This window comes from Lacerta agilis, chromosome 9 (genome assembly GCF_009819535.1).
Source record: "Lacerta agilis isolate rLacAgi1 chromosome 9, rLacAgi1.pri, whole genome shotgun sequence".
In the NCBI taxonomy this organism is placed as follows: Eukaryota; Metazoa; Chordata; class Lepidosauria; order Squamata; family Lacertidae; genus Lacerta; species Lacerta agilis.
In genome coordinates this window covers 9,059,239-9,086,376 of record NC_046320.1, presented here as the reverse complement: position 1 = coordinate 9,086,376, position 27,138 = coordinate 9,059,239, and the positions used below count along the sequence as shown (strand labels likewise).

At 41.5% G+C, this 27,138-nt stretch overlaps 1 protein-coding gene across 1 annotated transcript; it reads right to left on the bottom strand.

The window, feature by feature from the left end:
* Positions 1-2,626: 2,626 nt before the first annotated feature.
* PGM2 (phosphoglucomutase 2) lies at positions 2,627-23,510 on the bottom strand. Its single transcript, XM_033160042.1, has 14 exons — positions 23,395-23,510; positions 17,480-17,647; positions 14,958-15,064; positions 13,699-13,783; positions 12,354-12,437; positions 11,287-11,480; positions 9,951-10,140; positions 9,400-9,497; positions 8,077-8,257; positions 7,902-7,995; positions 5,487-5,616; positions 5,204-5,393; positions 3,727-3,860; positions 2,627-3,374 (listed from the first exon to the last, which is right to left on the bottom strand). The coding sequence occupies exons 1-14, from the start codon at positions 23,467-23,469 to the stop codon at positions 3,272-3,274; spliced, it is 1,833 nt and encodes a 610-aa protein (XP_033015933.1). The 5' UTR covers positions 23,470-23,510; the 3' UTR covers positions 2,627-3,271.
* Between the last annotated feature and the right edge of the window lie 3,628 nt (positions 23,511-27,138).

Genomic DNA, 27,138 nt, shown 5'->3' with positions numbered 1-27,138 from the left:
TGATTCAAACCCAACTCAGTGATTGGAATCTTTTCCCTTGGCTTCAGCAGGCCTTGAAAATTCTTTTCTAATGACATGCTTATTTTCCCAGGTCTATTTTTATGTTGTAAAAGCTGTGACTCTATGCAGAACCTGAATGTTGTGTGCTTTGCGAGGGTATAAGGGCAGTATTACTTTATAGTCTAAAGCAAGGAAGAGATCAGATAACAAAGCTGACATAAGGGTTGAACTGACCTTGACATGACTAGAGCATGTTGTTGCTTTTTGGTAACATGCCGTTTCAAATCAGGCTGGTCTATCCCTTTCTACATATGACTTTAACATTACTGGCACTGCAAATTGAAGTATTTACACCAGCAGATAGGTGTACATGACTAACACAGCTAATTTCCCCAGCAACTCCAAAGTGATGTAGCACCGTTGCAACACAGCAGCTGCAGCAGAACAGAGTCCTGTAGCATCTAAAAGACTAACAGGTTTGTCGTGGAGTAACTTACCATAGGCAAAAACCTACCGGTACTTCCAACAAATGCAACGAGCAGGCAGATACGGCGCTGGATATTTTACACACAATATACCGGTAACCGCTTTGATGTTTTTTCTACAATCAAGAGGTATATAATTTTTTATGAAATAAATAACTTCCCCTTTAAGTTGATTCTGCATGTTCTAAGACCTATAAATGTGAAGAAATGAGTTATATCCGGCAACTTTAATACACTCATGTTGTTGTTTAAAATGCAGTTGAGTGGGACCTTTTTACTTATCTTGACTGGAAAACTGAGTTGTAACAAGCCAAGCTTAAATGAATATAGCAAAGCTAGTAACGTTTTTTTTCCCCAGCATTATACCCTACATAAAGGAGTTGCTTTCTGCTCATCCACAAAATGGGTTGCCAGCATAAAATCTGCTTGATCCCAATTTTTTTAATCAGTTAAGTCTTTGCATATTAACCAATTTCAGAGGCTGACAACAAATCGAGCAATAGGACCAGTTGTGTGATGTTTTGGTCAATGTTGCTATATTGCTTTCAACATGTTCTCGCGGTCTTACTTTCAGATCTGTATTTTAAAACTTTCACTTCTGCCTAGCTACACCCTTCCTGAGAAGTTATTATAAAGTTGAGACACATTGTTGCACAAAGCCACTTGCTGGGAGTAAAATTGTCTGAGTATCTGTGCAACCCACATACGGATGTCTTTTATGCCTAAGAGGAAAATAAACAGCAGGACATCCACAAACAGCAAAAAGAACAGGAAGGCATTTTATAAACTTTGCAACACTCATTTAATAAAGAGTCAAACAGTATTTTACATTGCCATACATAAGAAGCATCCACACTGCGTGACATCAAATGGGACTCTACAGTTCTTCCGGAATGTAGTCAAATAAATTAAGTGCACAACTGTTATGCAAATATATGCTGTGTTTTTAAAAAAACCAGTCATGGATGACAGGTTGGCTAGGATCCCAAGAGTTTCACATCAGTCAACAATTTTAAGAAAAATTGCACATCCTATCTCTGATTTGTCATTCACGAAGAAAGAAATTGTCTTTTTTGTAATCAAAACTTCAGGCCAGTGATTTTCAAAGAGTGTAGCAGGGGTAGGTGGCAAGTGTGGCAGGAAGATTTGAGGACAACCAAAGAAACATTTAAACATTTCAGTGTAGTAAAGCATAGCATCAAAACGTGTTTTTAATTGGCAGAATATGGATAGATATCTTTTCCATACGAGAACAAGTGCATCGAGTGATACCAAAGACAATCCTGGTTGTGATTCAGAATTGCCATTCAAACAGAGTGCTGGAAAAGATTCCAGGCAGCATGAGCAAAGTGTGGCTCAGGGGAAAAAAGTTGGATAACCACTGCTCTAGGCAATACATCATTGAGACAGGTAATTTTTTATTCTGCTTCCATTTGGAGGGATCAGTCATGGAAAACAGGACTCTTGTCTTTAGATAGCTAGCTGCTATAAAGCTAATGTTGTTCCCTTGAGAAGAACAAAGCAAACCCCAGACGAGCCAAAAGCAATCTGTAAACGGGAGGAGCAGGTAATGAGAAATAAGGAATACAGACAGAAGAGATCATATTCTGTAGAACCAATGATTTTTTAAAGAACTCTATCTCAGAATATATAGGGCAACGGACTGAATAATTGTCTGATTTTCTTACAATTTTTACACTGGTTAACAGTACATAATTATAGAAATATGCAGTGCTTTTTTCTAACAAAAAATGTTTAGGGGTACTCTCATTTTCCTACTCATATTGAAATACTGCCCCTCAATGAGGCCAAACCTAATTTACAAAATGTTTAGGGATATGCATACCCCTGCAACACCCCCCCCCCCCCGAAAAAAAGCACTGGAAATATGCATCTTGCAGAGCTGAATCCATTGTCTCTGCTATTGGTAGAAGTATATACCTACTGCTGTTTTGTTACAAGTTCAAGATTCGGATGTATGATAAACAGCCTATGCTGTTTCAGGTTAGGCTACTGGCTTGTCTGCACTGGGGACTATACCACATCTTTGATGTTCTGATTTTGCAGCTGATTCTGACAAGGCAGACCCTACATTTTATAAATTATTAATTATTATTATTGTTATTATTATTATTATTATTATCTGGAGTACTTCCATCAACTAGGCATTGTGAGTTAAAAAAGAGAAACAGATTTTGCTCTCATGCTTGCAACCAAAGAGATCAGGCACGCAAGGGATGGGGAGCAAAGCTGGAAAACTAGGAGACACTGACCAATTTGAGAATATAAGAGAGTGAAGAGGCATCCTTTCAACATGCACACACCAACAGGAGTGAGATGACTGCGAAAAGTTAAAAAGGTTCTAATGGAAACAAGCATGATAGATCAGGAAACTCAGGAGATCTATATGAGTGGTAATCTTACAATTGAATGCAAAGCATTGTAACATAAAATCTGCATCCATTACTGAGCGCTTTCTGCACTTCCATTTGTGAGCTATGGTGGGGGAAATTCCTTGTGCCAACAGGCACTACCAACTATTTTATTAAAACCAAATGCCATTTCATCAGGAAATTGGTTGAAGGAGAATTTGCCAAGGGAAGACTCCCCCCCCTCAAAATACGAGCATGCATGACAGATGAAACATACTTCTCAAAATAGTGAAATTACAGTCAAGTATTGTGCACCCTTAATTCATGGAAACAAGTGCTTTATACCGGGTACATATTATCCAATTAACTGTAGAAAGTATTGTTTGTGTAGAGATGAAAACAGGGACAGCTGTATCACTCTGGCTTGGGCTGCAGCTTATTCTTCTCTGGCTCAAAGAAATATTTTTCAATTGCACCGACCAGTTCATCCAGTTCTTTCTTCAGCTTTTCAAAGTCACTAAAAATGAGCCCAAAACAAAACCTGGGTTTCAATCTATTCAAATTCTCATTCACATTAAAAACAGTAGATTTATTCCCATGATATGCTAACGGGTAAAGTCCCCATCTGAACTGTGGTGGCGGCTGGGATAAAGCGAAGGGGATGTGGTTTAAAATACACATTTGAAATATAATGGACTGAGGTTTTGTGGATATGACAATGAAATTTAGCTTACCCGGCCCAAAACTGTGTTAAAACAAAGATTTCAGAAAACTGCTCAAACACCTATTCTGTGGGAAACTCTACAGGAAGAGAAATCCAAACTTAACAATGGTTTGCAGCAGAAAAAATAAATAAATCTAAACAATACCTGTTTCCAGGAGGTGCACAAAGCTCTGAGTAGTATTTGATTTTGGGTTCGGTCCCACTGGTTCGCATGGTAGCCACACATCCATTAGTAAACGTAAATGTTATCATTTGACTGCTTTTACTGGTGGGAAGCACCTAACACCACAAAAGGTAAATTTGTCACAATTTTGGCTATGACTGCATGAGACTCATATGCGCTAACGTGTAATGACTAATCATCAGCTTTCTAAGGGTGGGGTTCATGGGATAGAGAAATAAAGAACTAACCTTTTCTGGACCCTTCCTTGTGTAAAATTGACAGTGGGGATTTCAAGAGCTATCTTTTTCTTGGGGGGAGCGAAAATATAGGATTGGGCACTAGGATGCCAAATATGACACACACTATTCTAATTTGCAGGTATCTGCAGATTATGCAGATCAAAACAGCAAGTCACCTGGGCAGCTTACAATACCTTTATTGGGTTCGTAAGATTCTTCCATCAGTCATATGCACTCACAAAGAACCAGCATAGATTGACTAATACTGCTAGGAATCTACATGCAGGATGAGGGGATTCAATACTATGTGCATGTTTGCATTTAGTCCCAGCATTGCTTACAAGGCAGTATACAAAACACAGTATTTCAAAACTGTTTTTTGTTTTTTTTATCCTTATTGTCAGGAAACCCCCCTCACCCCAACAGGTAGCTTTCCCAGATCCGTTGCGGTACAGGGACCCACATCCCCCTCTCCGCAGTTCATCATCCTCCTTCTCTGGAGGAGGAGATCACTCCTCCAGTGGGGAGGGGGAGATGGAAGCAGGGAGTCGGGACAGGGGCTGTGTCAGGATCACAGAGCCTCAACACCAAGCAGGAAGTGGGGAACAGGGACCTTTTCCCGCGCTCCGATCACGAAGGGAGGAAGGACGTGGAAGGGGGAGGCGGGGGTTTAGAATCCCGCGCCTTCTGTGCTGGACCAAGAACCGGAAACGGCCATTCCCGGACTCTGCTGAGGGATGAGATGGACGTTTTTATTTGAGCTCCACTGTAAATATTTGCACAATAAAGAACTTAGTTGTTAGAAGTTCGGCTTCTGGCTGATTACTCATGAGCAACCACTGACGATCTGACACTTATTAAGGGATGGGATTTGCCCTGCTTCCTGAGCTCTGTTTTCAGCTGCCAAGTTCACTTTTTGAAGCCTTGTGTTCCACTAATTTCTGCCTTGGTCCTCAACAAATAAGAGATGAGGAGAGGAGAAGGGGGATAGTTCCTTCTGACAAGCAGAAGCACTTATACTGATCAGAACAGTGTGAAGTTGAATTCCTCCCTTAGTCTTTAAGATGTCATAGGACTCCTTTTTATTTGGCTACCCTCTGGAATGAAATCAATGAGACTTATTTCCAAATAAAGAAATTTAGGGTGAGGACTTCTTAAGACATCATTCAGGGAGCAACAGTCTCACAGAAATCAAAGAACAAAAGGTTCCAGCTACTTACAGCTTTTTTATCCGTCTGGTTACTGTCGTAGCCAGTGGTTAGATCCCGTACACCAGACACTGCAAATCTCCCACAGGTCTTTGGATAAGTGTTCTTCCCATCATAATTTCTAAGCTTCTCAAATAGCTCCTTAATAATCTTCTGATCGTGACAGATAAAATAGGAAGCTTTAGTAACATGGTAGCCGTACCTTTGAAGGCAAAAATAGTTACCCGTGAGCTCCATGTACCTTGTATGTAGAAAATATATTAAGTATACTATGAAATGCTCATTGTAAACTCACTCATTGTAAATGTTTTTCAGTTGCTGAGACAAAGTCAATTTCTTGGTTTCCAGAAAAGCAGACATCTCTGCGGTTATGACCGCAGCACTGACACCGTCCTTATCCAAGACCACAGGGCTGCACATATATCCTGAAGACAAAGTTATAGGCAGAACATCTTTAAAAAGAAGCTATTTTGTCTAATTCTTGACAGATGATGAAATGCAAACGTTTGATAAAGTTTCCATTCAGTTACAAATGTGATTCTATGAAATAAAGTAGTCCTATCACACAACACAAGATAACAGGGTCATATGCTTTCATATCTGTACAACATCTGGTTTGTATTAGGTCAGGCATCCCCAAACCCGGCCCTCCAGCTGGTTTTGGGACTACAACTCCCACCATCCCTGACCACTAGTCCTGTTAGCTAGGGATGATGGGAGTTGTAGTCCCAAAACAGCTGGAGGGCAGAGTTTGGGGATGCCTGTATCAGGTGCTTGGTTGTGAGTAATATTATTAAACCTAAGCCCTAAACCCAAGACTTAAACCTGGATCACAGACTGAAGGATCATTTCAAGTGAATGACCCATGTTAGGAAATGCATTTCACTGCAATTTCAGAAGGGTTAGGTGCATTTTAGTACCAAGATAAGGATAGCCCCAATTTTCATCTCAATCACAGGACTGATTTGCAAGTAATGCTATATTAGGTGCCTCATCATAACGGTCTTTTCTTCCCATGTGGCTGGGATAAGTTCTGTAGAATTTACTTTGCATATAATGCTAAGCCTTGTTCATATGTAACACAAAGAATCCTGATTTACACCTAGCAGTGGCTAAACAAGTAAGTTTCATACCTTATTGTTTGAGGTTGGCTTGTTTAGAAGCAGCCATTGGTAGTTTTAAACCAGGAATCCTGGTTCTCATGTAAATTAAGATACAGTGGAAGCTCGGATTGCGGATGTAATCTGCAACCCGCAGCGTTCGTATCATGTACACATTTTAAACCACACATTGGTAATATGCATGTTTCGAAGTAGCATCTGAACCTTGCCATCAGAAAGTATTGCCAGAAACAAATCTGTTTTCAGTTCACTGCAGCATGGTATCCCAACCCTCAAGTACTATCATATTTTTAATGGTTACTGGGCATTATTATACTTAGGAAGGGAAATTGCTTAGTGGTGGAGTTTTGGTTATGCTGAAATAAGCAGCCCCATTTACCCAGACACTGAGGTCCAGCGCCGAGGGCCTTCTGGCGGTTCCCTCATTACGAGAAGCCAAGCTACAGGGAACCAGACAGAGGGCCTTCTCGGTAGTGGCACCCGCCCTGTGGAATGCCCTCCCACCAAGATGTCAAAGAGAACAACTACTACCAGACTTTTAGAAGAGATCTTAAGGCTGCCCTGTTTAGGGAAGCTTTTAATATCTGATGAATTATTGTATTTTAATATTGTGTTGGAAGCCGCCCAGAGTGGCTGAGGAGGCCCAGCCAGATGGGCGGGGTATAAATAAAATATTATTATTATTATTATTATTATTATTATTATTATTATTAAGCCAAAGTTTAGAAACAGTTAACAGCTGAACATTCGCTTTTTGAGCTATCAGTAGGCAAGCATTTTCTCCTACTCTCATCAGCAAAATGCAGACAGTACACACCTTACTGTACAGTGGTACCTTGGTTCTCAAATGCCTTGGTTCTCAAACGCCAAAAACCCAGAAGTAAGTGTTCCGGTTTTCAAACGCTTTTCGGAAGCTGAATGTCCAATGCAGCTGTTGGCTATTGTTTCCGGGGAGCCTGCACCAATCAGAAGCTGCGCCTTGGTTTTCAAACATTTTGGAAGTCAAGCGGACTTCCGGAATGGGTTAAGTTTGGCGCTTTTGTTTTTGCTATGTATTTTGCGTGTTTTTTTGAGGCTTTTCCGGTTAATTTTTGTGTGTGACTGGGTTCAGCTACTGATTGATTGATTGTGTGACTGTGGAAATGGATAAAAGCCCCCCCCCCATCCAAACAATGACTATCATCAGTGCAGGTAAGAATTTTTATTTTATTTTTATCATCTACAATACTGTCTTATTTATTTTATAGTATAGTACATTGTTTATTGCTTTCATTTTATGGATCAATGGTCTCGTTAGATAGTAAAATTCATGTTCAATTGCTGTTTGGGGGTTGTTCTTAAATGTCTGGAATGGATTAATCCATTTTGCATTGCTTTCTATGAGAAAGCATGTCTTGGTTTTGGAACAGACTTCCAGAACGGATTAAGTTTGAGAACCAAGATACCACTGTACTACAGGTAATCAGTTCTCAAGACCAGTTGTTTTTGTTTTTTTTAAACCCTACAAGAGTGGATGGTACATTAAACAGATGCCTATCTCTGTAAATTATTTCAGTCTAAACCACTCTGATTTATGGAATACTTATTACCAATCGCTTCTTCAAAGGCAAATAAGACCGTTTTTCCTTGGTCCATGAGCTGTTTGGCTCGGTTTCCCATCCACTTGAATCCTGTTAATGTTTCCTGTGCAGAACAAGATTTCAGTCAGAACGCTGTCTACAGGAAAATAAAATATGCTACTCTCCTGCCCCCCAAACGGCTTACTTCAAAATGAAATCCTTCCTTGAGTGCGATTGCTCTTAAGATTTTGGAGGACACTGTGCTCGAAAGCATGTATACATCTTTGATGGCAGCGGGTTCCTGATTCTGCTTTTTCCAGCAAGTGAAGATCCACCAGCCCAAAAGAGCTCCTGATTCATTCCCAGAAAACACCTTCCATTCTCCACTGAAGGACACAACAAGATTAGATGGTTAGAGAGACAGTCGCTCGACAGCTTAACATAAAGAAATGATGATGATGATGATGATGATAATAATAATAATAATAATAATAATAATAATAATAATAATAATAATAATAATTTATTTGTACCCCGCCCATCTGGCTGGGTCTCCCCAGCCACTCTGGGCGGCTTCCACCAAACATTAAAATACATTTAAATAGGATAGGAACTACAGTAAAGAAATTGTGCTGAGGTTGCAGTTCCAAAAACAAAGGGCTATAGATATAGAGTGTTTTATTTGTCATGTAATTCCACTCAACACTGATCCAGAGTAGATTCCAATGTATAGTTAGCAGAGTAACAACTTAAACAAAGGGCTATAGATATAGAGTGTTTTATTTGTCATGTAATTCCACTCAACACTGATCCAGAGTAGATTCCAATGTATAGTTAGCAGAGTAACAACTTAAACACGTTGCAGGATTCCCCCAAAATAGACCAGAGGCAATTATATTTCATCCAGCAGAGCTTTACTGCTACTGAAGGCAGAAGAGCATAATGGTCACAAATCCAATACATTCAGGATTGCCACTGTCCATAAGAAATCCAGTTGCAACAGACTTAACTTAAACTTACAATAAGTCTAAACCTTAACACTAAGCGTACTATGTGCAGAACAGCACACCAGAAGGAAAAGAGATAGAAAGAGAAAGTCAAACCCAGGCTCTTTCTGGGCCTATTATTATAGTCAGCATGACCTTGACAGAAAGAGATAAAAGAACCAGTTTAAGCCAGCTGTACTCGGCTTCTCAGAAGGAATAACCCAAACATCAGGAACCTTCTGCTTGCTTCTTTCACACAGAGAAGCTTCCTGAATTAATTAGAATGGGAAAGATCTCTACACATCAGATCAATACTTTCTGCACTAAGAAATGCAAACTGACATGTTCCCCATGTTTTTAAAAGAAATTGATTTAAGATCCATTTTTTATTATTCTCAAGAGCACGTACTGCCAGCACTTTTGACAGTAGTCAAAAGAAAAGTAAGGCAACAGATAATACACATTTACATAAATAGCTCTTGGGCATTTCCAACAATCGAATTGTTGTTAAACACTGAAATCACCAAAGCAAGCAACCATACCTTTCTTGTTTCTCTGCAACAGCAAGTCGATCAGCATCTGGGTCATTGGCTAAAATAATCTGAGCTCCTTCTTTTTCGGCCAAGGCAAAAGACAGTGTCTAAAAAAAGAACAGGAAAGTGAAGGGCCCCAAAGCAGTAACATTTTAAAAAGAAAAGAAATATATTCCATGCATTTTATGCCAATAATAATACAAGAGGCCTACATGCTTACAGAGATGGGAAAGTTTGGCTCAAACCCTGAAACTATATGTCAAAGAAAGAGACAATTTGGTGCTGATTCACACATTATTTTAATTGCACCTCTTGCAGAAAAAGGAACACATCAAATTTTTGATTCCATGAAAGTAACATGAACTTGTCCTCAGGATACAGCAAGGAGTGAGAGAGAAGAGAAAGAAGAAAAGATGTTTGATGGCTTTTTCAAAAGATGTAAGTACATGTCAACTTTTAAAAAATAATATGCATTTAGAAGGTTTACAGGTTACCAGGAAAGGTTTGAAGTGGCGCAAAAGAAAGGTAGAAGGAAGAATTTTGACTAAATTGTGTTTTACCAGTACGCCTTTACCCTCCTCGGGATTTGGATATTTTACTGTTGGAAATTCTGGATCAGGATCCTTCTGTTCAGGAACAGCAAATGGAGGGCTAAAGTCAAATGCCTTAAAGGCTGACTGCACAAACTCATGGCCTACACCGTGCACAGAAGTGTGGACAAATTTCAGCTTTGTCTCCTTGTTTATATTCCTGAAATTAAGTACATCAATGACATTACATTGGCATGAGCTTGTTTACCGCTAATAACAAAGAAATGCACTGTACTGTATCCTCTTTCACTAAAACTTGCTTTTTTAAAAAAGCCGCTTACAAGCTGCCTGATTCTCAACTCCAGGCCACACAACTGACGTAAGCAGACTGTGTATTCAAGCAATGTTGATGTTCCTGCATGTACACACAACTGCAAGGTGTTTGCAATGTGTGTGCAACTCCTTCTGTGTATCTCCTCTCTGCTGGCACTGCTACAGTACCTGCTTAGATGTCTTATGGGATAAGGCAGGGAATGAAGAACGATAACAGATGAACAAAGGGAAACACACAGACCTGAAGTTTGGGACATTCCTGTCCTGAATGCCTTTCCTTAGCAGCTGAGAAAGGAAAAATGGACACGCCACAAGTTGCCTTCCTTTCAAGTGTCAAGCAGGCATTGTCTATCTACGTTAGGCCACCAGTCGATATTTTAATAGCATGAACTCCTCTTACCAGCTGCTACATCACCCTTTGATTTTCCTACTCATTTTAACGGCCTCCATGCTTGTCGCTTGCTAGAGACAATTAAGGCAACCTTTCGCCTTTTCTTCCCTACATCCCTCATCAATCCCTGTGGAGATGGCAGTACCAAATCGGTGATGCATGCCCTTCTGGCTTGCACTCTTTATAAAGACTTGAGGAATGAGGTTATCACCCCTCTTTTATTATCCATTCCAGGTCGCCCAGCCACTGCCACACTGTCCTTTCTCTTGGGAGATCAAGAGGAGCAGGTGACAGCAAAGATTGCAAGGTTTTTAGCTGGGGCAGTCAGAATAAGATCCACTATTTGACTATTGATTCAAAACTCTAAAATGTACTTTATATAATTGACTTTTTATTTCTATTCTTTGTATATCATATTGTTGTTTTATTGCTATGGCCGATGCAAATAAAGATTCTTTCTTTCTTTCTTTCATCCCTCATCAGAAGTTTGTCCCACCTTTCTACCAATGGACAAAAGAAATTCCCATTTCTGCATGTGGAAACCTACTTGCAACTTACTCTCAATTTTAATCCAGTTGCACTAAAATTAAATATCATAGATTTATCCCCAAGAAGGAAGAAAAGTCTTCCCTGACGATTTACCTGTGAAAGCAGTGCTTCTGTATGTCCTTAAAGTAGTCCTTGTTAATAGATGCGTAAGGATCGTGTAGTAGGGGACTTTTATCAATCAGGCTGTCATCCCAAGCTTGAGGCCATGGCTCTAGGTTTTCTTCGATAGCTTGAGCAATTCCTTTATCATGAGGTGAAATTATCTGAGCGCCGTTTTCCCAATAAACCTAAGTAACACAGAGAACATATGCAGATTATCTGTTAATGGAAGCTTCATTATGACGTATCTACTTAGTAGCTGAAAGTACCAGGTGTTGCCCTGGAATTCTAAGAAACCAAAAAGCATAGAAATGTATAAACAGATAGTTTTAGGGCTGTGGGGCAGCCATGCACCGTGGAGCTGGTTTGTGGGGTGGCAGTGAGTAAGGTGGGTCTGAATGTGCAGAAGCGGTGGCAGAAACAGGGCAAGCAATGACCACGAAGTGGGAGCAGGTGACATTGCTGGTGGTGGCAACTGAGATAGCTGGGGCCTGAACTATGGGATACTGGGACATATTGGGGACAAAAATGTGGGAGGGCGGATGGAGAATGAGGAGGCCAGGCAAGTCAGGTACAGCAGCTCAGCACATGCAGTAGAATGGCAGGAATCACACACCAAGGGGACAGTCAAGCTGGGTACAGGGTCTGTTTTGCCAGCTTTTTCTTCCCACAAGGAATGTATTGGTGAAGCAGTACCCAACGGACTAAACCCTCCTTCTCTCTGCTGTGTCTCCTTCTCTTGCCCAACCCTCCTGGCTGAAACATGATCTCCACCTCTAAATCGTTTCAGGCCAGTTAACAATGTTAAAGAATAGAATGATTATAGCGATTATAGGTGTTGTTGTTTTTTTGGTTTTTGTTCTTACCTTTTCTATTTTTGTATCTTTTTTGGTTTTTGTATTTTGTATTTTTGTATAATTTTTGTTATAGTGTGTAGTGTTTGTTTGTAAGGTTTGTGTTTTATTGTTGAAAAATTTAATAAAAAATTTATTGAAAAAATAAATAAATTGTTTCAGGCCAGATCCAGGTGTTCTGGAAGAAGAAGAGGAGGAGGAGAATACCTTGTATCCATTGTCTTCTTTTGGGTTATGAGATGCGGTGACCATAATTCCAGCAGAAAGCTTCAGGTGAGTCACTGCATAAGGCTGTGGGAAAGAAGCAAAAAAGGTAATCTTAAAATGGAAGACGACTGCCTGGAGCAATTGCCCTGTTTTCTTCACAGTTTTTAGAAAATATTTATCACATGTGTTTATTCCTCTCTCCTGCATTCTAAGAATCTCAGTACAGTATACATGCAGCCATAAAGTTCAGTCCAGAAAAAGCTGTCTCTTCCAATTTCCCCCCACGCGTCCCGGTCACCAGTTATCAAACAGCCTCCTACTACACTCTCCCTGAATTTGGAGCACTTTTTAGAATTTCAGTGAAATAGTGAAAGTCTTGTTCTATTTAAACTGATCCTTGTTTATGCGATATTCCTATGTGATACATAGGAATTAAATTCACCACTGTGAAAGAGGGACGGGTGAAAGCGAACAATTTGTCCAGATACATGCAGTGCAACTTCTTGGCTGAGTGGGGACTTGAATCAATGTCTTTCTGGACCAAGCCCAGCAGGCCTACCGCTGCATCACACTGAAGTATCCAGATGGATCAGCAACATGCATACCTTTGGTATCGAGAACGCATTGTTTTTAAATTTCTCCTGCATAACATCAATTCAATCAAGATGCTATGGAATTACCACCAGGGATGGCATGCCAATAAAAGGGGATTCCTATTTGGCCTGTTCTATCAACAGCAGCAAGTATAGGCAGAGACCTTCATCTCAGCCCACATCACAGGTAGGTTCTGTGTCATAATCTGCAAAAAAAACTGGAAGGTCTCCAAAGCACAGAGAAAGCAGTGAGCAGAACCAACTGCAGACGGTAGATGGCTGTCTTAAAATTAATCAAGAGTTCAATTTTTTAAAAAAGAACTAATGATCTCATAACTAGTCTTAGTTTGACCTCATCTCATGGCAAATACAGTTGTACCTTGGTTCTCAAACAGCTTAGTTTTGGCTCCCAAACGCCACAAACGTAGAAGTGAGTGTTCCGGTTTGCAAACTTTTTGGAAGCCAAACATCCAGCAGGGCTTCCGCGGCTTCCGATTGGCTGCAGGAACTACCTGCAGCCAATCAGAAGCCGTGCTTTGGTTTCCAAACGTTTTGGAATTTGAACGGACTTCGGGAATGGATTCCATTTGACTTCCAATATACAACTCTCTCTCTCTCTCTCTCTCTCTCTCTCTCTCTCTCTGTGTGTGTGTGTGTGTGTGTATAACACCACAATAAATTATATTTATCTACTGACCCTTCTAACAATATATAAGTAGCGTAACTGGGGTGCAGGGAGGCTAATGACCTACCACAAAAGGAGTCGGTGTGATGTTGGAGAAAAGGTACACAGGAATGCCTTGACTGATAAATGCTGTCGCAGCAAGCCTTGCAAATCTATTGGCGAGAAAAATAGTAATTTGAAAACAAGGAAGGAATCCTCTTACAAAACCAGAGGAAGTGCTGCACTGCACCTAGGTGCCGTTTAATTGATATTCATGCATTACGTTTGCCAGCACAAAGATCAATCTCCACCCACCCTGCAAACAGCATGCATTTAGCAATCTACGAAGGACGGTAGCACGGCCATGTTCTCAATCACAAGGACATGAATCAGGTGACCTACATATGATGAGTTCCTTCCCAGTACTTTTCATGGGCTATAAAATGTATCTAGTATGGAGATAAAATCTCTGTGCATGACAGAAAAAGTATGATGTTAACATATGAAGCAGGCCAAGCCCTGGGTATTAAAGACAACCAATCTGGTTGTATAGCCAGGGCTTTAAAAAGTTAAGTACCCCTATAAGTTGTTCCTCAGTTCCAAAAGGGAACCAGGTTCACCCCCTAGTCGCCAGGCAAGCACTGCTTTTTCTCCACAAAATAATGAAATAAAGGAGGGATCTCTGGCAGCCAGGGGGCAGCAGAGCAGTTTGTGGAACAAACACCTTCTGGGTTTTCAATACACTTCTTACCAATAATGATACTATGTATGTATGTATGTATTTCATACAATTTATATGCTGCCTGATGGAGGGTTTTTGCTACAATGCAGTTTACAAAAGGATATAAAACAATAAAATAATCACTAAAAAATACAACTGCAAATTAAAACATAAAGGAAGTTAAAACCAGCACAACAGAATAGACTGAAGCAACTTGCCACAAATCTTACATACTCTTAAGTGTCCTTACTTGGGAGGTATATCCCAATGAAATAGACCTCACTCCTTAGCAAGTGTGCCTCAAATTACAGCCTTAATTCCTTTCATTTTATTATTCTTTGTCCCAGTTACCCAAAGAAGAGGAAAGATACTCGACTGCAGCTGCTACACCCACTGAATGGTAATATTTTTTATTGTTTTAATAGTGATATTTTTAGGAAAGTGGGGTTAAAAAAAAATCAAACAATCAATCAATCAATCAATCAATCAATCTTACCAGGTCATCATGACAAGACTTTCCCTTGAGTTTAAGTCAAGAAAGGAGCTCATCCTGAGTGGCCCCCTTCTGCATCTATGGCAAAACAAGCATGTAATCAACAAACCATTGCAGCAGTTGCTAAGTATACCTTTTGCTGCTACCCCCACTTGAAGGATGAGCACGAGCATCATAGCTAATCACAACGCCTCTTTTCTTCAGGTCACCGAAGCTCTTTTCAAGGTACCTACAGAATCCCTAGAAACGAAAACATACAAAGTGCCAGCAGTTTTGAAAGTCCGTCATGTAACTTTGTACATCTTCCACAGAACAGAGGAAGAGGAAGCTATTGCTTGCAAAGTGAAGAAGTTACGACACCTTGAAATGAATATATTGCAGGGCTTGTGGTGAACCATCTTGCCTTGAGAGCAGGAGACTGGAGGTAGAAACAACTTGGTGAGCTTTCACCTTCCACCCATGTTCCAAGAAATGTGTCTCCTCTCCCCCTCAAGTGGCAGAGGGCTTGTAAACCATCATCTTGGGGACAAAATCTAAGAAAAGTTTTAGCTTATAATATATGTACAGTTGTCGAACGCCTTGGTACTCGGAGGTTTTGGCTCCCAAACACCGCAATCCCGGAAGTGAGTGTTCTGGTTTACGAACGTTCTTTGGAACCCGAACGTCCGATGGGGCTTCCGCAAATTCCGATTGGCTGCAGGAGCTTCCTGCAGCCAATCAGAAGCCGCACTTCGGTTTCCAAACGTTTTGGAAATCGAACGGAATTCCGGAATGGATTCCGTTTGACTTGTACGTAAAAGATGAACCAACATCCAAATCCCCTTTTCTACAAAGCATACTTTTCCCCGAAAAGAAATATTGTTAACAAGGAAGAGACTTTTGATCAGGTAAAATAAAGAGATTGAAAACCTCAGGTCATACTTAAGGAAATACCTAATACGGTAAGTTTGAGGATTGCATTTTACCAACCTACTCCCAGTATCTACTGCCTCTGCCGATAGGGTGCTTATGGTATGGTGTGCTGGACCAGGGTGGCCAATGCAATGTTGTAAGTAAACCATGATTTTGTGCAGACATTGCAGAGTTATTTTTTTCATGCTGGACATATGTGCAAATGTAAACGACCATGGTACAAGCTATGTGCTCTCTTATATATATGACATGAAAAAGGAAAAAACAAAATAGAAAATTCTTTCCAGTAGCACCTTAGAGACCAACTGAGTTTGTTCTTGGTATGAGCTTTCGTGTGCATGCACACTTCTTCAGATAAACAGTTAATTGTGTTATTATTACAGAAAAAACAGTTAATTGTTAAAAAAAACAGTTAATTGTTAAAAAACAGTTAATTGTGTTATTATTACAGAATCCTGAATGAGCAGCTGAGCAATACTTGTCTGTACTAATCAGGTGATTTTTTTTTGGAGGGGTGGGGAGCAAGATTTCTGCCTGTAAATCTGGAAAGATCAATATGCTGATCTTAGCCAGCTGTGATGCTGCACTTAAGTTGGGAAGGATTGCCCCCATGCTGGCTCCCAGTTGCTGCAAAAAGGACTCTAAGACAGCAGTGTCATCTTTTTGTATGCACGGTAAACATGAAACACTTGCACCATCAGTGTATACACACAGGACATGTGATAAAACTGCATGTAAATTGCTGCCATGTTTGTTGAATGGTTTTCTGGTCATCTGACAAGAGCGACACAGCTGGGCTGTGGGACTTTGCAGTCTGCCTGCCTGTGGCACAAATAATGCAAACAGCTTGTGCAATCTCCTCTTTACCACGAGACCTGTCCCAATTAGTGCTCCACCTGGATATTTATTCAGGTCGATTTAGTGATCTGTTATCTTACAATCCTTGTAGCAATGTGGCAATTGCATATGCCTTGCAACATTCTGACTACTGTTCTGTGCCTAGGCTTCAACAGGTATCTCACTAACATTCAATTCAGACTTTATGTTATTTCAAAAATTTATAAGGAAAAACCATCCCAAATTGGAAGAATTAGCCTCCAAATATTGGAGAAACTATTTCTAAAAACTCATTTTATCTTGCAAACTGTTTATTGTTTATAGTATTAGTATGACATTGTTGTGGTAGAAATATGGAATTAAATAGTTATGTACAAATTATATATGAGGGATAAAAAGGAAATGATGTTGAGTGAATGATGGGGGGGGGAAGAGACTCATAACTGTGTATTTGAATACTTTATTAGCATTTGGAAATAGAACATACAATATGGAGAATATGTAAAATATGCAAAGCTATGAAAACGATTGTAAAAGGATGGATGTTTATAACGACAATAAAATTAAATAAAAGGGAAAAAAAGAGATGCAGTTAAATTTCTCTAAAGCTTTGGTGGGATTAAAAAAAAAAAAACAGCCAATCACTACAAATAGTTGCAGAGACATTAATGGTATGCTTACCAATTAAAGAAAAGCAGGATTAAGTCACTGAAATGGTTTCAATTATTTGACTCTCTACATGTTATAATTATTACAAACTTGGAGTACAAACCAGAGAAAGTTGGATGGGCTTGACTTATTGATGAGAGAGGCATTCAGCTTTCTGTCAATTACAACCATTCTTTGAAAAGCAGGCATACAGCACTTTTAAAGAAAAATAAAGACCTTTTAGTTTAAATCTGGTACCTGAGTAGTTTGAATAATAGTCAAATCATTCATCCGAGATGTCCCTGTTCCCATAGGTGCTCGGAGCCCGGCAGTCCCAAATTCCATCCGTGAACCAAAACATTTTCGGAGTTCTTCTGTATTCTGATTTGCAAGCAGATACTTTACAGTGTCTCTGGTTTTGGAATTCTGTAAAGAAAAAAAATATTCCACCAGGGTTTAATTCTGAGCCCAGAATTTAGGGCGCCTTTTATATAAAACCATACCTACTTTGCCAAAATTTTTGAGGGAAGCAAGTCTTATAATGTGAAGAGTGTAACTGCAAGACTTCCATTATTCTAAGGAATCCAATTCAGAGAAATTCAGAGGTTCCTTGAAAGCTTATCAGAAGTTTGCCCATGAAGGGTCTGTAAGGGAGCAGCTCTCCTAAAGGTCAACTTTCGGGCCATCACACTACTGACGTTTCCTTACAAAGTGCAGCTGAAGGAGATGCTCTCAGTTCAAACACCCAACAACCCAGGCCAGGACCCGGGGCCATTTGTTGTTGGCATCTGTCGGTCTCGAGAAACAATAGAGTGCGCCTCAGGGGGTGAAGTCAAACCGCTGCGTTAGCACCACCGAAGTGATCTTCCACAGGGCGCAAGCCTGGGCCCTGGGCTGCCCAGACAACAAGAACCCCCTCTCGGCCTTGCTGATGTGGTCCAAAGGAAGACAGAGCCATTTCTTTTAACAACAGGAGCAGTACCGATGTAGGGTATACAGTACAGTTGTACCTTGGTTCTCGAACACCCCAGAACTCATACGTTTCGGCTTCCAAACGATCGAAAACCGAAGTAAGTGTTGCGGTTTTCGAATGTTCTTTTGGAAGCCGAACGTCCGATGGAGTTTCCGCGGCTTCTGATTGGCTACAGGAGCTTTCTGCAGCCATTCAGAAGCCACATTTTGGAAGTCGAACATTTCGGAACTTCCGAGGTACAACTGTACTTTTCACAGTGCTGGAACGGCCCAAACTGCATAAGCAACTTGAGCAAAGGCCCATAGCCACAAGTACAGTCCTCAAATAGTGACTGAATGCTAAACTACCATGATTATATCATTTAACCCTAACGAATGCCTGAAAGCTTAATGAGGTGCCTATTTTTAGATGCCCATGAGGGCTTTTTTTTCCATATCACAATGCAGACATGTTGCACCTCGTGTAATTATGGCTTTTACAAAGTGCCTTGTATGTCCAGCACTTGCCTAACAACTAAAGGCAGCTCTAGAGACGCAATAGTCATCATACCTCGGGTTACAGACACTTCAGGTTCCGCATTTTCGGGTTGCGCACCGCGCCAAACCCAGAAGTACCGGAACAGGTTACTTACGGGTTTCGGCGCTCGTGCATGCACGCTAAATTGCTCTTTGCGCATACGTGCAGAAGCACCGGATCGCAACCCACACATGCGCATGCGCAGACGCAGCGCAGTGGGTTGCGAACGCTGCGGGTTGCGAACATGCCTCCCGCACGGATCACGTTTGCAACCCGAGCATCCACTGTACAGGAAAGGAGTCATGTGCTCAAACCTGCTGCCAAGTTAGGCAACTCACTTCACAGAAGTATTTACAGTACCGAGCTGAAACATTCAGACAATACAGAGACTGTTTGCCCAAATCCAGCAGGTTTTTGTTTTTTTGTTTTAAAGAGGGGGATGGATACAAACCACAAGAAGATTCGTTGTCACTAAATGTTCCTCAAGACCAGAATTACACAGCAATTATCTTATAGGAAGCCACATAGAACATATTAGTGCTCTTGAAATACTGAGAATCATTACATTTGGCCTTCTGTGCTGAATCTAAGGATTACAGCTGAGCATGAAGACAATTGCAGCTTCAAAGAAAGTTGGCCCCAAGACTTTGCGCTGGAAATGTTCTCCAGTAAAAATCTGAACCATTCTGCTCTTCAGCTCCCCAAAAAGCTCCTAGACCAGCTCACAAGCACCATTCTTTGCCCTCTGGCTTCCAATCCAAAAGACACAATGGAAAGGGGAGTGTTTTGTTTGCTTTTTTGCTTTGTAAAGCCACCTTGGAAGGGTTTGCATCCTGGTAGGAGGAATAAATATAACTGAAATGCATGAATGCATACATAAATAGCTAAAACTCAGATTATTCCGCATGTTGCTGGGCAAAGAGGTGCTGAATAACAATGATACTTACAGCCTGATCTAACACTCGCTCTCCTACTTAGCAGTCGGTTGAAATGCTTTGGCCATCCAAAGCACTTCACCCGGGGAGCATCTCCTACCACATGATTTGCCACGGACTGTCAGTGGCTCCATCTGCACTATACATTTAAAGCAGCATCACATCACTTTATAAGGAGCCCTGGCTTCCCTCAAAGAATCCTGGGAACTGTAGTTTACTAAGGGTACTGTTGTTGTTCAGTCGTTCAGTCGTGTCCGACTCTTCGTGACCCCATGGACCAGAGCACGCCAGGCACCCCTATCTTTCACTGCCTCCCGCAGTTTGGCCAAACTCACGCTAGTCGCGTCAAGAACACTGTCCAACCATCTCATCCTCTGTCGTCCCCTTCTCCTTGTGCCCTCCATCTTTCCCAACACCAGGGTCTTTTCTAGGGAGTCTTCTCTTCTCATGAGGTGGCCCAAGTACTGGAGCCTCAGCTTCAGGATCTGTCCTTCCAGTGAGCACTGGGGGCTGATTTCTTTAAGGATGGATAAGTTTGATATTTTTGCAGTCCATGGGACTCTCGAGAGTCTCCTCTAGCACCATAGTTCAAAAGCATCAATTCTTTGGCAATCAGTCTTCTTTATGGTCCAGCTCTCACTTCCATACATTACTACTGGGAAAACCATAGCTTTACCTATATGGACCTTTGTCGGCAAAGTGATGTCTCTGCTTTTTAAGATGCTGTCTAGGTTTGCCATTGCTTTCCTCCCAAGAAGCAGGCGTCTTTTAATTTCGTGACTGCTGTCACCATCTGCAGTGATCCTGGAGCCCAAGAAAGTAAAATCTCTCACTGCCTCCATTTCTTCCCCTTCTATTTGCCAGGAGGTGATGGGACCAGTGGCCATGATCTTAGTTTTTTTGATGGTGCTGTTAGGAGACCCCTATTGACCTCACGCAGCTACAGTTCCCAGAGTGCCCTGGGAAGGACTGTTAAACCACTCTGAAAATTGAAGCTCCCTGAAGCTCTCCTAACAACTCTCAGCATCTTTAACTAACTACACTTCCCAGGATGTTTGGGGGGAAGCCATGACGGTTTGCAGTGGTAGGATACTGCTCTAAGTGTGAGCTGCAAATGGATTCAGTGAAGCCCTGCTAACAGCACCATCTTCTGTGGATACAAGCTTGGCATTCACAAGAATCAGGGTCTTTTCAGCAGCGGACCCACTGTTAATGGAGTGTCCTTCCACAAGAAGCTCATTAAGCCTTGAATCTTGCTTTCTTCTACATTCAGACCATGGCTCTCTGTTCCACAAAACATATTCTGATTCCTTTTTAGACTGTTACTTTTGGCATTAAAATTTTGTGAAATAAACAGATCACCAGCTGTCATATCCAGGTTCAGCTTTGAGGTTAAATTTGAACCAAGGGCTTCCAAAGCAGTCTCACACTTTTATCACTAAACTACAAAGTGTACAGAAGCATATTAAACACATGGGAATGCAGTAAACCCATTGAAGGCAATAGGACTGCAATCAGTCACTCCTTGTCTCAGGATTAATAGGGATGGAAGTCGGCAGTACTGTAGCTTTTTTTGTTGGTCAATGAGAAAGCAGACACTGTTACCATTACTATTGCCATTTATAAAATTCATAGCTTGCTTTTTTTTTTTTTACCAAAGAAACTCCAAGGGATTTGCAGTAAAAACAAGCAAGCAAACAAACAAACAGATACATTAAAACTGGGGATAAAGAAAACAAAAAGTCTAAAAGGTAGGTGTATTTTTTAAAAGCTAAATTAAAACATTCCACCCACTCACAGAAAACATGGGTAATTAAAAGCCTGGCCAAAAATAAAGAAACTGGGTTGTTGATTGATTCCTAAAGATATGTAATGTTGGTGCCAAGGCAAGACACCCCTAAGAGGGAGCCACCAGTGAAAAGGTCGTGTTGCCACCTTCCAGGCCTCCTGTGGATTCTGGTTTAAATCAGGATTAACATTACCATAGTTGTAATGCATAACAAAGTCCAGAAATTACAAAACCTATGAACCTGTACTTGCCCAAATGGTTCTAGGCCAGCACACTGTTCATCCAAGGATTGGGTGCGTAATAGCTTGCCAATGTGAATCCTCATTTTGTAACAGTAAATACAGTACTCTGCTGCTTATCAGGAGGGTGATCTTAGTTGAACTTTACTTTAGGTTTTGTAACCATCTTCTGATATTTAACCAAGGTTACATTCCTCAACCCACTTTCTCAACAGCAGGCCCATGCAAAGTACTACCCTGTTTCTCCTAAAATAAGACATGGCCATAAAATAAGCCATAGCAGGATTTCTATGCATTTGCGAAATATAAGCCGTTCCCCAAAAATAAGCCATACCCCGAAAATAAGCCATAGTGACGTGGTACCTCCCATTAAAACAGCCTGGAGAGGCGTGGCTATGCAGCGTACCGATGCGACACGGTTAAAATAAGACATCCCCTGAAAATAAGCCATACTGTGTTTTGTTGAGCGAAAAAAAATATAAGACTGTGTCTTATTTTAGGAGAAACACGGTATTTCAGGAGCAACAGATCTGATGGTGCCTATTTGCCTCTGAATGTGGGGTTTTTTATGCTCAACATTGCTTTCAGTACATATAAATATTATACAAATTTAGAATGGGATTGCTCAACAAATATTATGATCCAAAACTCATAACACAACCAGTTTCTTTTCACACTGTTCTGTACCCACCAACCTTAACCACCTGGAGGATCAAAAATAAATCACTGAATAATGTCTGGAATTTTAAGATAACATAAACCGTTACAAAGCAGAATTGTAAGAAATGTACTGCAAGGTATTTCAACTATCTGGGGAAATAAAAGCTATTTATGTAAGACAGGAAGGTTATACAAAGTTTAAATAAATACACATATAGCTAAAAATTCCTCCGAAGTAAAACAAAAACTGGAATAAGAAATTAAACAGCCACTGAAATTGTGCCACCCTAAATACAAGGAATGCTGAATAATTCTGCTATTAACGCACAAAACGCCTCTAGTCTAGATAGTTCTAAAATTTAATTTTGATACACAAGTCACATATTTTTGTGGAGTACAGTATGTACTGTAACCCATTCAAAAATGGAACATAGACATAAGATGATTTGGGCACTGAATGTTGGGTCACTATCACCTTTGTCTTCATTGCTGATACACTGGACATTGGTAGAAAGGAAAAATGGTGCTCATAAGGGTATATGCTTGAAGACATTATGATTAGCAATGTTTAAATCATGTTCTATTTAGTAGGTGGACTAAATGCTTCTGTAAGTAACCATAAGGCCGTCCAGCCTCTGCTTAAAACCCTCCAAGGAAAGAGAGCCCACACCCTCCGGAGGGAGTCTGTTCCACTGTTGAACAGCTCTTACCACCAGAAAGTTCTTCCTGATGTTTAGGAGGAATCTCATTTCTTGTCATTTGAAGCCATTATTGGTTCTCTTCCAACTCCACCATCCTCCGATTCTAACACACCACATTCATTCCCGCAGCGCGAGGGGGGTGGGCTAGATGACCCCGGGGGTTCCCTTCCATTCTGTGATTCGAACGCGCTGCATTTATTCCCGCAGCGCAAGAGGGTTGGGCTAGATGACCCCTTGGGGTCCCTTCCCCACTCTGCAGTTCTCACATCTCCGACAGGCGACCACTATACAGCATAAGCTCCTGGGCGGCCTCCCTCTTCCCCACACGCCCGGCTCCTTCCTCCCCTCCTTTTCCATCACCTTGTCCCACAGCAGCCAGTCGGACGCGGCTCCCTGGATCCGCTGGTATTCCTCCGCCTCCGCCATCGTCGCCATTCTTTCCCCTCAGAACCCGCCGCTTCGAGACGAATCAGCCTCTTGCCCGGTTCCGGAGGCGCAGCAACGCGCCCAGGCCGGGAAGCTCCGCCTCCCGAAGGCGGCCGCGGCCTGATTGGATGGGCCGAGTTAACCCTTTCCCCGACTTCCCCAGCGAGCGCCGGAGATAGGAGAGCCGGCGCTTCACACGTGCCGCTGCGGAAGAACTCCGAGCGTTCAGCACAGCGGCGGCGCTTCACTATTGGTAACATCTGCGAGTCCCGCCTTCGCAGAGATGGCTCAGTCGGTAGAGCTAGGAGACTCTTAATCTCAGGATCTTGGGTTCGAGCCCCGCTTTGGGGAAGAGTATTCGATTATTCTGTTAGTCCTTTCCACCTCTATGCTTAGGAAGCCTCTGTGAGTTTAAATTCGTTTTAGGGTAAGCGCCCCGGATAGTCAGTGGGTTGGAGTGTGGGGCTGATATCACCAAGGTTGCAGGTTCCAACATCCCTGTATGGGACAGCTGCATAGCTGTCAAGTTTCGGATTTGAAAATAAGGGATCAGCACCCTCACCTATCTCGGGGACAGTCTACGGTTCTCAGGGACAGTCCACGCCGCGGTAATCCCTCCAGGCTACAAATTAATTTACACCAGGTTAAACACCATCATCCTTCCCCACATTCATATGTGGGATTTGACTGGAGTAACACATGACTGGAAAGGTTTTTCAGTTCCACAAACATAGGTGTGCACTGCCAAGAAATAAAAAGAAGTGAACAAAAGAAGGCTCACTAGGGGGGCATTGCTAAAAAAATGTCAACTTTGTAAGCAGAGGTTCAACTGAATTGAATCTGAATCATATGCGCCACAAAGCCTATGCAGCCTCAACTTAAGGTGGCTCCCGGCCTGGCTTTTTACAGGCCCCAGCTGACTGCACAACCTGGCCTTTGGAAAGGCCATATAGACAGATACCTTCTGCACCCCTGCTTTGCACACCTGTCAACACAACTACATAGGCATTTTCCACAACAGCTCCGCAGCACAAATCCCTTCTGCAGGCAGGCACCCACGCGCAAGAAATGTGCTCCGCTCCCCACAGCGGACCCATGCTCCCTCGCCCTTTCGAATTTCCCCTCCGCAGGCTGCGTCCGTGGATAGAACATCGCACCTAAATATTTCCATTCTGCACAATGCGCAGCATTTCACGACCCCCTCCTGACAGCACCACACACAGAGGGATAATTCCTACACAGAGCGTGATGGGCACATGTGCAACACCCCCCTCCCTATATATATATATATCTCACAGATCTGCACCAGAGGGAATGGTATGTGCCTCTTTGTCAATTTGAGCATAGTTGTGCTATATAAGAGGCCGGGTCGTCCTCTTATATACCTGCTGGGATTGAGAAGTCATCTGACCCTCACCTGAATCTCATAGCTCTCCGGTAGCTGATTGGTAGCCTCTGATTGGTTATCATTTAACTCCAGTTAACTCCAGTTGGTTATCATTCAACTCCAAGCCAAACCAATTAACCAACCAGAAGATTACTGTTAATAGCACCAGTTTTCCTATAACGTGTTGTCCTCTTATATACCTGCTGGGATTGACAAGTCATCTGACCCTCACCTGAATCTCATAGCTCTCCGGTAGCTGATTGGTAGCCTCTGATTGGTTATCATTTAACTCCAGTTAACTCCAGTTGGTTATCATTCAACTCCAAGCCAAACCAATTAACCAACCAGAAGATTACTGTTAATAGCACCAGTTTCCCTATAACTTGATATTGCTGTATAGTTTTGATCAACTGCAAAAGCATTTTTTGTTTGCTTTCTGTTGCCACACTGGAACGTTTCTTTATTAGTGCCACTTTGTTTTGTATGATTCCTTGCAAATGAAGGAAAATAACTTTTCTGCTTGTATACGTTGATAATATAATTTTGGTTACTGAGGACAAACAAGATTGTACAAAAACAACAATGGGTGCAGGCCATGCTGTAGTGTAGTGCTTATGCGACTGTGAATAAAAGGTGGCATTTTTATTTATTTCCTTTATTATATTTACATACCACCTTTCCTCATAAAATCCCAGTGCAGTTCACAGAATTTATTTAGTCTGCTCTATTATGGTTTTAGCTTTCCATATGTTTCCGTATGTTTTAAATTATGTCTGTAAGTTTTTAAAGGGAAGAAGAAGAGTTTGGATTTGATATCCTGCTTTATCACTACCTGAAGGAGTCTCAAAACGGCTAACATTCTCCTTTCCCTTCCTCCCCCACAACAAACACTTTGTGATGTGAGTGGGGCTGAGAGACTTCAAAGAAGTGTGACTAGCCCAAGGTCACCCAGCAGCTGCATGTGGAGGAGCGGAGACGCGAACCCGGTTCCCCAGATTACGAGTCTACCGCTCTTAACCGCTACACCACACTGGCTTGTATGAGCAGTATATAATTTTAATGAAATAAATAAACAAATGAGCACAGATCGTTCAAGTTTATGTTTCCTGGGCCTGATTTGGCCCTGGCCACCAAAGTGGTTATATAATTATAATTCTTTTTTTATTCAGTTTTATTCAATTTTACATTATACATTTAAATTCAAACATTAATCATAACTGTCAACATTTAGGATTCCCGGAATCAATCCATAGATATCCCTCCACCCTTCCCTGGTTTCTATTATCAGGCATTATCTACTGCATCATATATTTTCTCTATTTTTCTTTAAATAATCCATTATTACCTTCGTTTTTAATACATTACAAGGGTTACTCCAATCCTGCCCAAGTTTATAGTTGTTTACAGTGTTTTCTTAAGTAAATTCTAATCCCCCCCATCCCAATTCCTTATTGAAGTTTCTGTCTTCCTGGTTTCTGATTTTCCCGGTCATTTTCGCCATTTCGGCGTAGTCCGTCATCGGTTTATCTATTATTTATTTAATTAAGTTGTTAGTTGCTTTACTTTGCCCAGGGTGACCCAAAGCGACTTCTAACCAACCAAACAAAATAAGCAAAATAAAAACTTCTGTTCCTTCACATTGTGTGTTAGAGATCTTTGTGGTGCTAAAACGCCACATGATGGAGTCTTCTGCCATACACGTGATCTTGTAGAGATGGATGAGTGAATATCTTATTCAGCCATGGACTTAACAATAGAACATACCTCCATACTTTGCAATGTTGCACAATATTAAACTAGGCCAGGCCATTCTGCCAAAGGCTACGAGGAGGTGGATGAAACAGAGAGAATGCTATTGGCAAATAAGTATGAGGAAATCAGCAAAGGAAATTCCCAGATCAAATGACTTGCAGGTAGGTAGTGCTCAGATGCTTCCGGGAATTAGGTTCATAGATGAGCACAGACATGCTGTTTAGGGAGGGGAAGCAAGCAGTCCTCCCATCTTTTAAATCACACATGGCAATCACACTCAGGCTAGCCTCAGAGGTGCCCTGTATCCTGCCCATAGGGTCCCACATAAGGTGCCTAAGGATGCTCACCACAACTCATTATTTACCTGTCAAGCTTCTTGCACTTTCCTGCTAACAGTGACTAGGCAACTGAATTAACAGCTGACCTCAACTCAGTAACAAAACACCTGGCTGCCAGGCCAGTGTTTATACTGGCAACCCAAAATTTATACTGGACCCCAAGGCAGCCTGCAAAACCTGCACTGGATCTAAGGGAAGGTG

Excerpts from the sequence above, each read along its gene's own strand:
- PGM2 (XM_033160042.1), bottom strand. The coding sequence starts at position 23,469 with ATGGCGACGATGGCGGAGGCGGAGGAATACCAGCGGATCCAGGGAGCC. Across the intron at positions 10,141-11,286 it reads CAGAAGCACTGCTTTCACAG|GAATATAAACAAGGAGACAA; the intron begins GTAAATCGTCAG and ends ACTTAATTTCAG. Across the intron at positions 8,258-9,399 it reads GTTGCAGAGAAACAAGAAAG|TGGAGAATGGAAGGTGTTTT; the intron begins GTATGGTTGCTT and ends TGTGTCCTTCAG.